The 13998-nt window shown below is 41.3% G+C and overlaps 1 protein-coding gene across 3 annotated transcripts in view; it reads left to right on the top strand.

Moving 5' to 3' along the window:
- The window catches only part of MTRR (5-methyltetrahydrofolate-homocysteine methyltransferase reductase), a 700332-nt gene that overhangs the window by 316346 nt on the left and 369988 nt on the right, over positions 1–13998 (top strand). For all 3 annotated transcript variants that reach the window (XM_073564571.1, XM_073564570.1, XM_073564569.1), the window contains exon 9: positions 8686–8866. In XM_073564571.1, coding sequence (XP_073420672.1) covers positions 8686–8866 — 181 coding nt within the window. The remainder of the gene's footprint in view (positions 1–8685; positions 8867–13998) is intronic.

Raw genomic sequence — 13998 nt, 5'->3', positions numbered from 1 at the left:
GCGTTGCGCCCAGCGCACAAAAACGTGCTGTGTTGCATTTTTGTGCGCTAGGTGCAGTGCCAGCAAAATCATACCAACGCACGACCAGCATACAGTCAGCGTACCCAATGCTAAATATAGGGTAAACTGATCACATGCAGCGTCATGCGATCACAGGAGGAACTGACCGGAGGGGGCGCGGCCGGAGATGGGGCTTAGCGGCGGCCCTGCGCTGTGCCCGAGAACGCTAGTGTGAAACTAGCCTAAGTGAGTTCATGATCCGAATCTGCATTCCAAATCCAGGGGGATCTCTATAGCTTTCCACATGTCTTTTATGCCAGATATTGTAGACTCGGTAATAGATTCCGAAGGCAGATTTATCTTTCTGATGATCTCATGGGGATCTCGTAAACTCGTAATAGCCAATGTGTATTTCCAGAACCAGCAGAAGTTTGGTGCGGAGTGCAAATGACGTCTTGCGGAGTTCGCTGGCTCCTCCCCTGTGATCCTCGGGGGGGACTTCAATACTCCCATGAACCCCTCTGTTGATGCTTCCTCGGGTAAGTCTTCCTACTCCTCCTCTTCCATCACCCAAATAAAAAAACAGATGTTTGGCCTGAGGTTGGTAGATGTGTGGAGGGCTCTTCACCCTGACTCTAGAGACTTCAGCTTTTTCTAGCGTGTCCACAATACTTATAGTAAAATTGATTATTTTTTTATATCACACAGTTTGCTGGACTTGCCGGTAGAGGCTGATATAGGGTCAATATTATGGTCGAATCATGAGCTAATTTACTTCTCGATGCTCCAATTAAATCCGGTTTCTCCTGGCGTTTGAATGAGAACCTTCTTCGGGACCCTTTATGTAAGTTTGATTTGGAACGTGCAATTATTAACTTCAGCACAGACCATGCTGCAAACCCCACTTCCCCTTCGGTTAAGTGGGAAACATTAAAGAGTGTCCTGAGGGGGGTGCTTATTTCTCATGAGGCGCATCTTAAGAGAGCCAGAGCCGCCGAGATAGCTGAATTGTCTAGGCAAATTCAAAAGCTAGAAAACCAACACAAAAAAGATTTAGAAGTCGATACTCTTGCACACCTGTCTACATTGAGGTAAAAATTATTAGCTATAATTGATGAGAAATCACAGCTATTTAGGGAATGCCTCAAAAATCGTTTTTATCAGTATGGCAACAAGAGTAGCAAATTAACGGCGAGAATCATCAATCCCCGATTATCAAGCACTTACATTCCTTATATCAAAAATAAAGAGGGGAAGAAGGTGCATAGCACGAAGGACATCTTGTCAAGCTTTATTGATTCTTATAGGGAGCTCTACAACATTGGTGGCCACTACAAAGATCAGCCAATCAATTCACTTCGGGATAAAATTAAACTATATCTGCAACAAACTAATATACTTGTAATTTCTGAGGATAAATTGTTGGACTTAGAAAAAGACTTCTCATTAGAGGAAATTTCTGAGACCATCAAAGAATTGAAACGGGAAGAGCCCAGGTCCTGACGGATATACTGCAGGATTTTATAAACATTTCTCTGCCTTATTAAGCCCAATATTTCTCAATATGTGCAATTATATTTCATCAGGAGTTTCTTTTCCTCTACACTCCGTGGCTGCTCATATTACTGTTATTCCTAAACCTGTGAAAGACCCGTCTATGTGCAGCAGCTACCGATCAATCTCTCTGATAAACCTAGATATTAAACTGTCCGCAAAAATGATTGCAAAGAGATTGTGTCCACTGTTGCCGAGCCTGATCAATCAGGACCAGGTGGGGTTCGTTCCAGGACGAGAAGCCAGGGACAATACCATACGGACTATTTCTCTGATAGATAGGGCCATTAGGAGGGGGACCTCATGTGCATACTATGGATTGACGCCGGAAAGGCCTTCGACATGCTGCACTGGGAGTTCATGTTCCAGACATTAGAGGGACTGGGCTTAAAGGAAAACATGCTCCGTAGAATCTCTGCCATGTATATATCTCCAAGTGCACAAGTTAAAGCCAATGGCGCATTATCAAATATTTTCTCTATTTGGAACAGTACAAGGCAGGGCTGCCCCCTTTCGCCCTTAGTCTAAATACTAACGATGGAGCATTTAGCAGCCGCAATTTGTAATAATCCGTCAGTTAAAGGTCCAAAATTGCAATCAGGTGAACACAAACTGGCACTTTTTGCAGATAATGTTCTCCTATATATCTCATCCCCGATTACAAGCCTTCCAAATATTATTCAAGAGCTACATAGATTTGGTCGTCTAAGTAACTTTAAAATCAATTCCCATAAATCCGAGATCCTAGACATATCCCTGAAGCCACCTATGAGAGCAGCTGACTGCCTCATTTCCTTTTCGCTGGCGCTTTGACTCTCTTACTTGGGAGTCAGAATCACAGCCAAGACATCGCAATTATATGATGCCAATTTCAGGATTGCCTTACACAAAGCTGAGTCAGACCTAGAAAGATGGCATAGATTACAGCTTTCTTGGTTGGGCCGGGATAATGTGATAAAGATGGACTTATTGCCCCGTCTCCTGTACTATTTCCAAGCAATCCCTATGTACCTACCTGCTTCCTTTTCTCACGCCTTAAAAGAGTGATCACTAGATTCATATGGTCACATAACCGAGCTCGCATTTCCTATTTTCTGTTAAGCCGGCCAAAAACGAGTGAGGGAGTGGGTCTGCCAGATTTTTCTTTTATATAGTCACGCATCGATTGGAGCATGTATTTTGGACCTATTCATAGTAAAGGACATAAAAAGTGGGTAGGATTGAAAAATGACCTCAATGGCCGTGACTCCCAAATAATCATTTGGTCCCCAAGAAAGGATGGTGACATACTTCTACCCTTTCTTACCAGGAACATGGCGGCTTTTCTCAATCGAGGAGGCTGAACCCTAAAGATCTCTTCATCTCCTGCCCCTTGAACTCCCATCTACGATAATCCGTACTTTCCGGCGGGACTATGTAGGAAAAATTTTTTAAATAAAGATAAAAGCTCTCACCCTATAGTCTATGACTATGTGACTCGATCAGGAATGAAGTCGTTACAGGATATTTTCTCAGACGAGGAACCACCGGCGGGTTCCTGGTTCTTTTTTGAACAATTGAGAAGTTTTATAATAAAATTGGTAATCGGACTAATCTTTTTAGAGCATTAACACTCTTTGAGGCCCTCTGCCTGTCTAAGAGCCCTCCGGATCATAGCGTATCTCTGTTGTATAAACTCTTCCAAGAGGGGCAAACCCCTCTCCATGATTTTCCTCCATTCTTCTCTAAATGGAAGACTGACCTGGGAAGATCTTTATCGTCCGAAGACAGGTTGAAGATCCTTCTCTTTACGTTTAGAACTTCACAAAGTTCCACACTACCGGAGAGGAGCTACAAGATTCTTGCAAGATGGTATAGATGCCGTTCAGCTGTACACTCTAAATTCACGGTAGTCCGGGATAATTGTTGGGGGTGCCTAAATGAGGTGGGCACATTTACTCATATATGGTGGCACTGTCCACCAATCAAAAACTTGTTTTCAGCAATTTTTGACCTACACAATAGATTGTCTATTATCAATATTAGACCCACAATGGAAGCTGCATTATTGTCCTTGAGTGACATCTCAGTTTCCAAATTCAAAAAAGGTCTTCTTAGACATTTCCTTACAGCTGTCAGAAACTTTATCCCCAGATATTGGAAACAGATAAAGTCACCTTCTCGTTCTGAGTTTGTCGCTGAGCTTAATGATATCTATGGAATGGAGCAAATGATAGGCCAAATAGTTGGAGACACAGACAGAGTCTATAACACTTGGGCTCCCTGGCTTGTTTTTAGAGAGACCCTGGGTTGGAGGTATGGGTATCAGGACACTGATGATTCTTTTCAATACATGAACACCCCTTTGATTTGACTGGATGGTATTCGGGGCACCCTAGGTTTCTGGATGGTCTTCCTGGTTCTTGACTCCCATCGGAGTGATCGGAGGATCTATGGCCTTCCGGGTCTAGGGAATGCCTCAATCCCATTTCTGATTTGTAATTCCTATTTTTTACCATCATTTAATCCCCTCCCCTCTCTTTTCTTCTTTTTTCTTCTTTCCCTCCTGTTTTCTTTCTCCTTTCTCTTCATTTTCTTATTAAGGTTGTATAAATAACTTTCTTTCACAAACATTCTAAACATGTCAATATCCCTTTATTGACTGCTCTATAAACCTATCAATGTATTGATTGTCAGTTTAGCAAGTTTTATTACAATAGAAATGATACAGCTATCATTTATATCCTACAGTTGATAAACTCATGCTGACGTGGATTATATGCTTTCTAATATACCTTACAATAAGCCTGGATTCTGTATTGTATAACTATTTCATTAAACTTGCTTTACACAAAAATGCAGCAAAAATACATGTGAACGTAGTCCCAGACTTGTTTTTTTTTAATACGTGAAAAATCACTGACATCTAAATGAGGCCTAATTATGTGACCTATATTCAGGTGTTCTCCATTACATTTCAAAGTGATAAGCTAAATAATTTTGTAGTTTGTGTATAGTTTTATCGATGTTAAAAAAAAAAAATTGAAAACAAGTGCTTTTGAATAAAATATGCTAATTACTTTATTACATGATTAGTATCAAATACTTACAGAGAAAAGGTAAAACGTAATCTAAAAATGTTCACACCACAAAGTCGTGCATTATACCTAAACAATATAAATTATAGGGAACAAAGTATTTATCCACCTTTACACAGAACAAAAGCCATATACCATGGGACAAGTATGCATATGAGGTCAATAAAAATGAAATAATCATATGAATCCAATAAATACACAAAGTTATAGATTGTTAAAAACAGGCCACCATATAAATCAAATAATAAAAATAAGTCAAATAATATTTAAAGCGAGTAATTGAACAGTTAAATGCAAGGTTGTTATTGTGTTGAATTCGTATGGTATACAGAACTTACTGTAAGTTGGATGTATAAAAATACATAGCATATGCATCTAATGATCTAGATTGTCTCATCATCAAAATAGAAATGATAAAAAGCACTATCTTCGACGCGTGCTTCGCAGCATTAACAGCTTTGACTGGAAGATTTAAATAATAGAAAATTGTGGTGTTTTATAATTTGTGTGTGATTTACCTCAGTCCTTTGTCATGTCCGACATTTCCACTATGTAAGCGTTCAGTGTGCATGTCCACAAGAACAAAACAAAGCAAAAATGTAACATAACGTGCATCAAGGTCAGTGCTTTTTAGCATTTCTACTGTATTGTGATGCATGGTAAGCTAGTTCATCAGATGCATATGTTATGTATATTAACCCAACTTGGTTCCATAACCCTCATGAGTTCAATATAATAACTACATTACTCCTAATTATTCAGCAGCTTTAAATATTATTTTTAATTGATTGTCAAAATTGGAAGCAAGAAAAGAGTATGCATAACAAAGGGATCAACCTTCACCAATAATATTTATTAAATACATAAATGCGAAAAAGGCATAGAAAGACACCACAATTTAAAATCATTTAAAAGCCCACATGGCAGAAAAAAAACATGCCAAACATGGTCCTCCCCAGTTGATGAATTTGTGAAAAAAGTTAGTGTCGATACGCATGAAGCCTCAGCCTTCCCATGGATTGCACTTTATTATTGCATTGCCTCATGACCACCTGGACATTCTGGGCTTCATTCCTTTCCAGTTTATTTTCTATGGGTAATGGGTTCAGATCTCTTTTATTCTTAGTGGCTTATGCTTATGCCATATTGAATAGTAATTGTGATGGATATATATCTTTTCCTTATATTTTAGGTCTTGGATATATTGTTCTACAACATCCTCAGGCATAGCTTGCAGTATATTGTATCTTTATTTACTATAAAGCCTTTGATATTTGTTAGTGTTGTACTGCACTTGATTATTGAGATCAACATATCTTTTACCTGTACTCATTACTTTGGTCATGTGTGTACTTTAAAGTGTCGGATCTTTTTTTTCCACCAATTTATCACCTGGGGAGGACCATGTTTGGTCTGGTTTTTTTTTTTTCTGCCATGTGGGCTTATAAATGATTTTAAATTGTGTTGTCTTTCTATGCCTTTTTTGCATTTATGCACTTAATAAAGTTATTGGTTAAGGTTGATGCCTTTGTTATGCATACTCTCTTCTTGCTTCCTCTTGTATATTTTTTATATGCATATGGTTGATCCCTGACTCGTATGTCTATGCGGTGCCCACTACCTCTTTTTTTGTTGATTGTCAAAATTGATTTATTTTGCAGCCAATCTATTGCATGATGTATTTATTGGAGTCATATGATTATTTTATGAATTTTTTATTTTCTTGTATGTGTACTGGTCACATTGTATGTGCCTTTTGGTGTATGTAAATATGTACAGCATATACTTACCAGGTCTCTTGCATTCACATATATTTGGCATAATCCTCTTATTGTGGTGTTGTCACAGGTGTGTCACATACTGATGTGACTCCTGAAGTATCAGGGACCAGAAGGACTTGGCATTTAATATATCACAGGTCCTCTTTAGGATCTATCTATCACTTACCTTGAATTGTAGTGGATTTAGTTTTGTTCGGTGCTGGGCCCTTTCTCTTCTGGCTGCGAACTTGAAGCTTGAGTTCTCTGCTGAAGTACCACTCCCTTCCACTATATAAACCCACTTCTAGCTTCATTCCTTGCTGGCTATAGTTCATCTATACAGACCTATTTGAAGGAGCCAGTCTCTGGAGTAGCTGTGGTGTTTGTTCCTGTTGGTTAAGTAGAGGAGTGCCTTTTATTGTGTCTTTTCCCATTGTTTGCCATACCTCTTCGTGTTGTCTTTTTGTAGTAGTGGGACTAGTGTCTTGCTGGCCTACGCATTAGACAGGGTAAGTTGAGGGCCAAGGCATGTGATCGCGCACGGGGAGAACGACACGTGTTATTGGGTCACCGAGGAGGAAAGCAAGACCAAGCTAAGCCACAAAAAACCAGAGAGGTTGGTAACTAAATGGATTGCAGATCCCTGATCCTATCCACACAACTAGCAGTAGCCGTGGAGCGTACCTACGAGGATCCTAGACGCCTCGAAACAGCCAGAGAACTAAATAAGCCTAAAGCAAGAAAGGGGAAATCTAAACTGCCCCAGAGCAGACCCCAAAGGAATAGATAGCCCCCAAACATATATTGTCGGTGAGACAAGATGAAAACACAAACACAGGTAGGAAAATAGACTGAGCAAATGATGGGGCCCACACTAACTAGACAGGAAAGGAAAGACTCTGTCTGCAATCACGCTAAAAACCCTGCAAAAAATGCCCAACACGTCTTATAGAAAAATACTGAAGTCACTAGACTTCGCCCACTATATCAGCAGCACTGTGGTATATTCAGAAAGCAGTGCAAAAAGAGGCCAATCTAATAAGGGACAAAAACAAACTGGCACAAGCAGTAACAAAGATGGAAATTCAGCACAGCCCCAGCCGGAGCTGGCTGACCAAATAGACAAAACCAGATCAAATGTGAACAATAGCAAAAGAACACTTAGCTGAGCATGCAGGGACTGAGCTGGAAACTTAAGACCTCAGGAGGCAGGAAAAAAATCACCAGCAGGGATAGAGGGAGTCGGCTGTCTTAAATCCAGTCAGAAACTCCAGATCTCCAGTCATCCTCCTCATTATCAGGTGGCAGGCCTCTGTTAATTAGATCAGCTCCATTACCTCCAGTAACCACCAGAGGGAGCCCGGAAAGAGAAATCGCGACCCCTCTGTCAATATAACCAGCTCTACTACCTTCACTAGTAACCAGAGGTAGGCCAGAAAGCGATTTCACAACAGACCCGTCTAGGTATGATAGAGAGTGCAGGGATCAGACTCCGGTTTATGTTATGAGGTGACCCCTCTTCCTGCTGCCTATCGCCAGGGTCTTCCTTATAAATCTTCCCTGGTGTTCCCCTCGTGTTTCATTGTACGTTGGACGTCTTCTCGCCCTCAGCATGACGTGTGGGAAATTTTTGCATACATGATCTTTTTACATTTTTCTATGTATTTATTTAATATTAATCATGTAATAATGGCAGGCACAGTACTGCATAAGGAATGTGCCTCTGACTGTGGAGCCCTTAGGACTAAAGCTAATAAAATACGGTCAGTGCCCAATTCACCCCCCCTCGCACCACTCCCCTCGGTGATGTACTAATTGGGATGCCCTGCTGTCCAATGGTCCTTAAAGGGGAAGGTATCTATGGCCACACTTACACGGGTTAAATCCAGGTGCCCAGGTCAGAACTTCCTTTTCCCTCCGGCGCGGTCACTTGGAAGCTTTTGTCCCACCCTCCCTCCCTTACATATTTCGATGGGGTGTAAATTACCATACTAACTGCGATGGAGATATGTTTATGTGTGTATTATGTATTATTTAAAAAAAATAGAAAATTTTTATATATATAACTAATCATTGTTAACAATAAGTCACAGTCTAACGTATTCTGTATATTTTTTTTAAAAAGTGATTTATTTTATTTTTTTTTTTGTTGGTTCATATAATCTTTGATTGTAATGAGGCTTCTTTTGTAAGTTTTAATCTTATGGGGTATAGTGCCTGTGTAAATTTTATGAAAATGCTGCTTTATCAAAGTTTTCAAAGTATATAACTGACATTTTGTACATATTCTGTAGGCCTTCATGCGTGCATTAGTGGAGTATACATCTGATGCTGGAGAGAAGCGGAGGTTGCAGGAGCTCTGCAGCAAACAGGGCAGTGCTGATTATAACCGTTTCATTAGAGACCATTCAATTAGCATATTGGAACTTCTCATTGCATTTCCAAGCTGCAAGCCTCCATTAGGTCTATTAATAGGTAAGATGACGAGTCTTTGCATGTGTGAAATGTATTTTCTTTTAAAACTCATATATATTGTCTCAAGGAATCAGGGAATGAATATAGATGACCCATCTACTCATTACTCATTATCTTTTTTACGTGAATATTTTCTTTCTTCAAAACAAAAAAGAAAAGGTCATTAATAGGTATGTTCAGTTTGATTCTAATCATCCCCAGGATCAGGCCGGGCAGAAGCACAAATGCCCTACGGGCCGGTCCCCTACTACGTGTTCAGGGTCGCCCAACTGTCGGGTGCCTCAGCCGTACTGTACATTTTAATAAAATGACTTGTGGTTGCATCACTATTTGTAATGTGACACTATGATGGGACCACAGGTGATTTAATGCGCAAAGTACAGTGCAACTGAGGCACCCGGCGGCCCTGGCCATGATTCAGAGGCTTTGTACCATTTACATTTCCGTCAGCATCAGGAAGAGACTTGTATATGCTCACACAGAGGCATGTCTAAGCACACCTTTTCCTACCCACTGGAGAGGAGCTTGGGATCAAGTGATGCAACAAGCTGCAATTGAAAGATGAGGAGCATGTACTGCAGACAAAGGTTGCATACAGGTCACCAAAGAAAATGCATTTCTATCTTTTGGAGATGATCACATAATTATAGCTATAATATATCCAGTTAACAAAAAATGATAGGGGCAACCAAATAATGATAAAGTTATATAAAATTTATTAAATAGTTATAAATATTAAATGGAAATGGGGAAAATGTCTGCTACAAGATATATATACATCAATGAAATGATGGACTATGATCACAGAATTAGATCAACAAATTACTGATGTAGGAGGCATCATATCCCCCAAAGCGAGCACTCCCTCAGGCAATTTTGGTAATGTAGAATAAAACATGATAATATGAACTGGAAATGGTAAGTAACAGAAGTATATAAGCAAATAGCAGATCACAGTCAAAGTCACGCACTACATAGAACACTAGGCTCACAGTTTTTGAGCTGAAACATCGCCACTATAGGCTATTAAATAAGCACTTTTTTCATTTCCTTATACTGGTGTGCTGCCTATTATTTAAACTGTAAGGCTCGCAGCTATATATCTAATGTTATATACACTGCTCAAAAAAATGAAGGGAAACACTTAAACAACAGAATATAACTCCAAGTAAATCAGACTTCTGTGAAATCAAACTGTACACTTAGGAAGCAACACTGATTGACAATCAATTTCACATGCTGTTTTGCAAATGGAATAGACAACAAATGGAAATTATTAGCAATTATCAAGACACCCTCAATAAAGAAGCTGTCATGATCTCAGTGCGGGTTTGACTCCCACATGTGGGGTTAACGTCTGGAACCAGTGCTGATGACTGACACTTCTGGGGTTAAAGGTTATGATTCCAGTGCAGGCTTACCTGCACACCTGGGGCTCATTATGGTGGCATCTCTCTGGTTCTGGGAAGGCTTCTTATGGCCTCAGGAAGCTCCTATCCCCGTCAGTTATACTTTCGCCTTCAGCAGAGTGTTGGACCCCTGAGTGTGTTTGTGCTGTGCTCTTTTTTGCCTGATAACTTTGTGTACGACTCGGCCTGTTCTCTGGATACTGCTTGTTGGATTCTGCTTGGTACCTTCTATGTCTGTTTGGCTTTGACCACTGCCTGTCCCCGACTATCCGTTCTGTCTCATCCCTGGCACTTTACTGTTATCTCTGTGTATGACCTGGTTTGTCTGACTTTGAGTATTCCTGTATAGTATTTTGCCTCTCTCTGGCAGCAGAATGCTAAGCCCCGCCCCCTTGCAGTCACATGACCGTAGGTCCTTCACTGCTCACTGACTTCAGCTTCTCCAGGTCCTCTTTGCCTGAACTATCCGGCCGTGTCTGACCCCGGGCCCCTCTGCAGTGTGGGTGAGTCCTTGCTCAGCGGTGACTGCACGTCGACCCTAACAGGACCGTGACAGGAGCACAACCCCCATCTATGGACGTCGGGCACTCAGACCATCCTCATGGAGTCGGTTTCTAACCATTTGTAGAGACACATGCACATTTGTGGCCTACTGGAGGTCATTTTGCAGGGCTCTGGCAGTGCTCCTCCTGTTCCTCCTTGCACAAAGGCAGTGGTAGCGGTCTTGCTGCTGAGTTTTTGCTTACTGCCCCCTCCATGCCTCCTGGTGTACTGGCCTGTCTCCTGGTAGTGCCTCCAGCATCTGGACACTACGCTGACAGACACAGCAAACCTTCTTGCCACAGCTCGCATAGATGTGCCATCCTGTATGAGCTGCACTACCTGAGCCACTCGTGTGGGTTGTAGAGTCCACCACGAGTCTGAAAGCGCAACCAACATTCAAAAGTGACCAAAACATCAGCCAGAAAGCATTGGTACTGAGATGTGGTCTGTGGTCCCCACCTGCAGAACCACTCCTTTATTGAGGATGTCTTGATGATTGCCAATAATTTCCATCTGTTGTCTATTCAATTTGCACAACAGCCTGTGAAATTGATTGTCAATCAGTGTTACTTCCTAAGTGGACAGTTTGATTTCACAGAAGTTTGATTTACTTGGAGTTATATTCTGTTGTTTAAGTGTTCCCTTTATTTTTTTGAGCAGTGTGTGTGTGTGTGTGTGTGTTATATATATATATATATATATATATATATATATATATATATATATATATATATATATATATATAAAATCAAGCAAAATAGGCAGCACTCCAATATATATATATATATATATATATAATTATAATAAAAAACTAGGGTTACAAAGGGTGGGTTACTGTACACTACAGTCTATAATAAACCCCGTAGATATTAAAGATACATATAATCAGGGGCGCAAGATATTAATTAACAGATTGAATGCATAACATAATATAGTCAAAGTTTCGCTATCCTCAATATCCAATACCTTGAGACATGGCAAGCTAGTAGTGAAAATGTAAAATAGGAGAGACAGAGAAGGAGGCGCTCAAGCACCTCAACGTGTACGTCTAACTGTGCTGGGCTTTATCAGTGGACATGGCTTTAGTAAGACAAGGGCACCTTATATATGCATAGTGAAGAATATGCAGTGTATATTATTAGTAATAATTTTATTTCTATAGCGCCAATATATTAAGCAGCACTTTATATTTTAGAGGGGACTTGTACAGGACATTACAGCATAGCAATAATCACATAAATGAACAGATACCAAGAGGAATGAGGGCCCTGTTCAAAAGCTTACAATCTATGAGGAAATAGGGGAGACACGAAAGATGGGTGGTAACAGTTGCTTTCATTGTTCGGACCAGCCATAATGTAAGAAATCGGGTGTTCATCTAATGCTGCATGAACCCATCATCAGCCTGAATATTTAACAGTACAGACAGAAGGCTATTAAATGCAAGCGTATCAGTGTGTACACACAAGCAAGGGCCTACCTCATGATGATGCAGGTAATGCGTGCCATGCATAATAGACTGGAGGACAAACACACCCCCCCATACAGGGTCATATGCTCCACACAGCCTTGGTAATGACTGAGCAAATCAGCGCATGGCCCCATGATGACACAGTGATCTACTACATATGGAAGCTGAATACAGGGTCTAAGAGGCGATGTGCTGCATAGAAAGGCTGTATACAAGGGTTGAGAAGCGATGTAAAGCATACAGAAGCTGTGCTGTATACAGAGGCTAAGTGTGATGTACTGCATATAAGTGCTGTATACAGGGCCTGAGGATTAAGTGCTGCATATGGATGCTGTATACAGTGGCTGAGGATTATGTGCTGCAGGTGGAGGCTGTATATGGAGAAATAATGTGCTGCAGGGTCTGAGAAGTGCATATTGCATATGGAGGCTGTATACGGGGCTGAGAAGCGATGTACTACAAATAGAGGCTGTGTACATGGGCAGAAAAGCGAGGTACTGCTTACGGATGCTGTATACAGTGGCTGAGGAGTATGTGCAGTAAATGGAGGCTGTATATGGAGAAGTAACATGCTTCAGGGTGGCATTGTATATACACACATGGTTAAAATTGTTGGTACCCATCGTTTAATGACAGAAAAACCAACAATGTTGACAGAAATAACTTGAATCTGACAAAAGTAATAATCAAAAATCTATGAAAATGAACAAATGAAAGTCAGACATTGCTTTTCAAACATGCTTCCACAGAATTAAAAAAAAAAATAAAACTCATGAAATAGGCCTGGACAGAAATGATGGTACCCCTGAAAGTAATGTGACAAAAGGGGCATGTTAAATCCATGTGTGTCCACTAATTAACATCACAGGTGTCTACAATATTGGCATCAGTGTGTGGGCCTGTATAGAGGGCTACAGATACTCACTGTGCTGTTTGGTGACATGGTGTGTATCACACTCAACATGGACCAGAGGAAGCGAAGGAAAGAGTTGTCTCAGGAGATTAGAAAGAAAATTATAGACTAACATGTTAAAGAGCCTGTCCGGGCTTTTCACATAATCTCAGTGCATATCTGGGCTGCAGAATTGTGACAATAAGTAATTTACTTTGTCACCAGTTTGCACGGTTTTCTAGATATTCTGAACAGAACGTCCGAGGGGGGGTGTGTTATGGCATTGAAATGAGAACTGGTTGTTTCCTCCTACTCTACTAAAAACATGCCGTCTGTAGCAACAACCCCACCCTCCATAGCTACAGGCCCTCCCCGTCCACATAAAGAAGCCCTCCTCACACAGTAACAAATCCTTCCCCCTGGCGCCATTCCCCCCCTGCCGCTCCATTCCCCCCCACCACGCCGGTCCGTCTCACCCGGTCTTCACATTGCCGGTGAAAGCTGCAGCAGGGAAGGAGCGGGTCATGTGACAGGCTCTGTGCACGTCACTTCAGCCCACCTGTCACATGACCCGCTCATCCCCGGCTGCAGCTGTCACTGGCAATGTGAAGACCGGGTGAGACGGACCGGCGTGGTGGGGGGGGAAGGAGCGGCAGGGAGGGGGGGAATTGCGCCGGGGGAAAGGGGGGGAATGGAGCGGCGGGGAGGATTTGTTACTGTGTGAGGAGGGCTTCTTTATGTGGACGGGGAGGGCCTGTAGCTATGGAGGGTGGGGTTGTTGATACAGATGGCATGTTTTTAGTAGAGTAGGAGGAAA

Source organism: Dendrobates tinctorius, unplaced genomic scaffold (assembly GCF_039654945.1).
Source record: "Dendrobates tinctorius isolate UK_male_01 unplaced genomic scaffold, ASM3965494v1 ptg000460l, whole genome shotgun sequence".
Lineage (NCBI taxonomy): Eukaryota > Metazoa > Chordata > Amphibia > Anura > Dendrobatidae > Dendrobates > Dendrobates tinctorius.
Note: the sequence above shows the minus strand (reverse complement) of the source record. Positions and strands in the feature narration are given on the sequence as shown.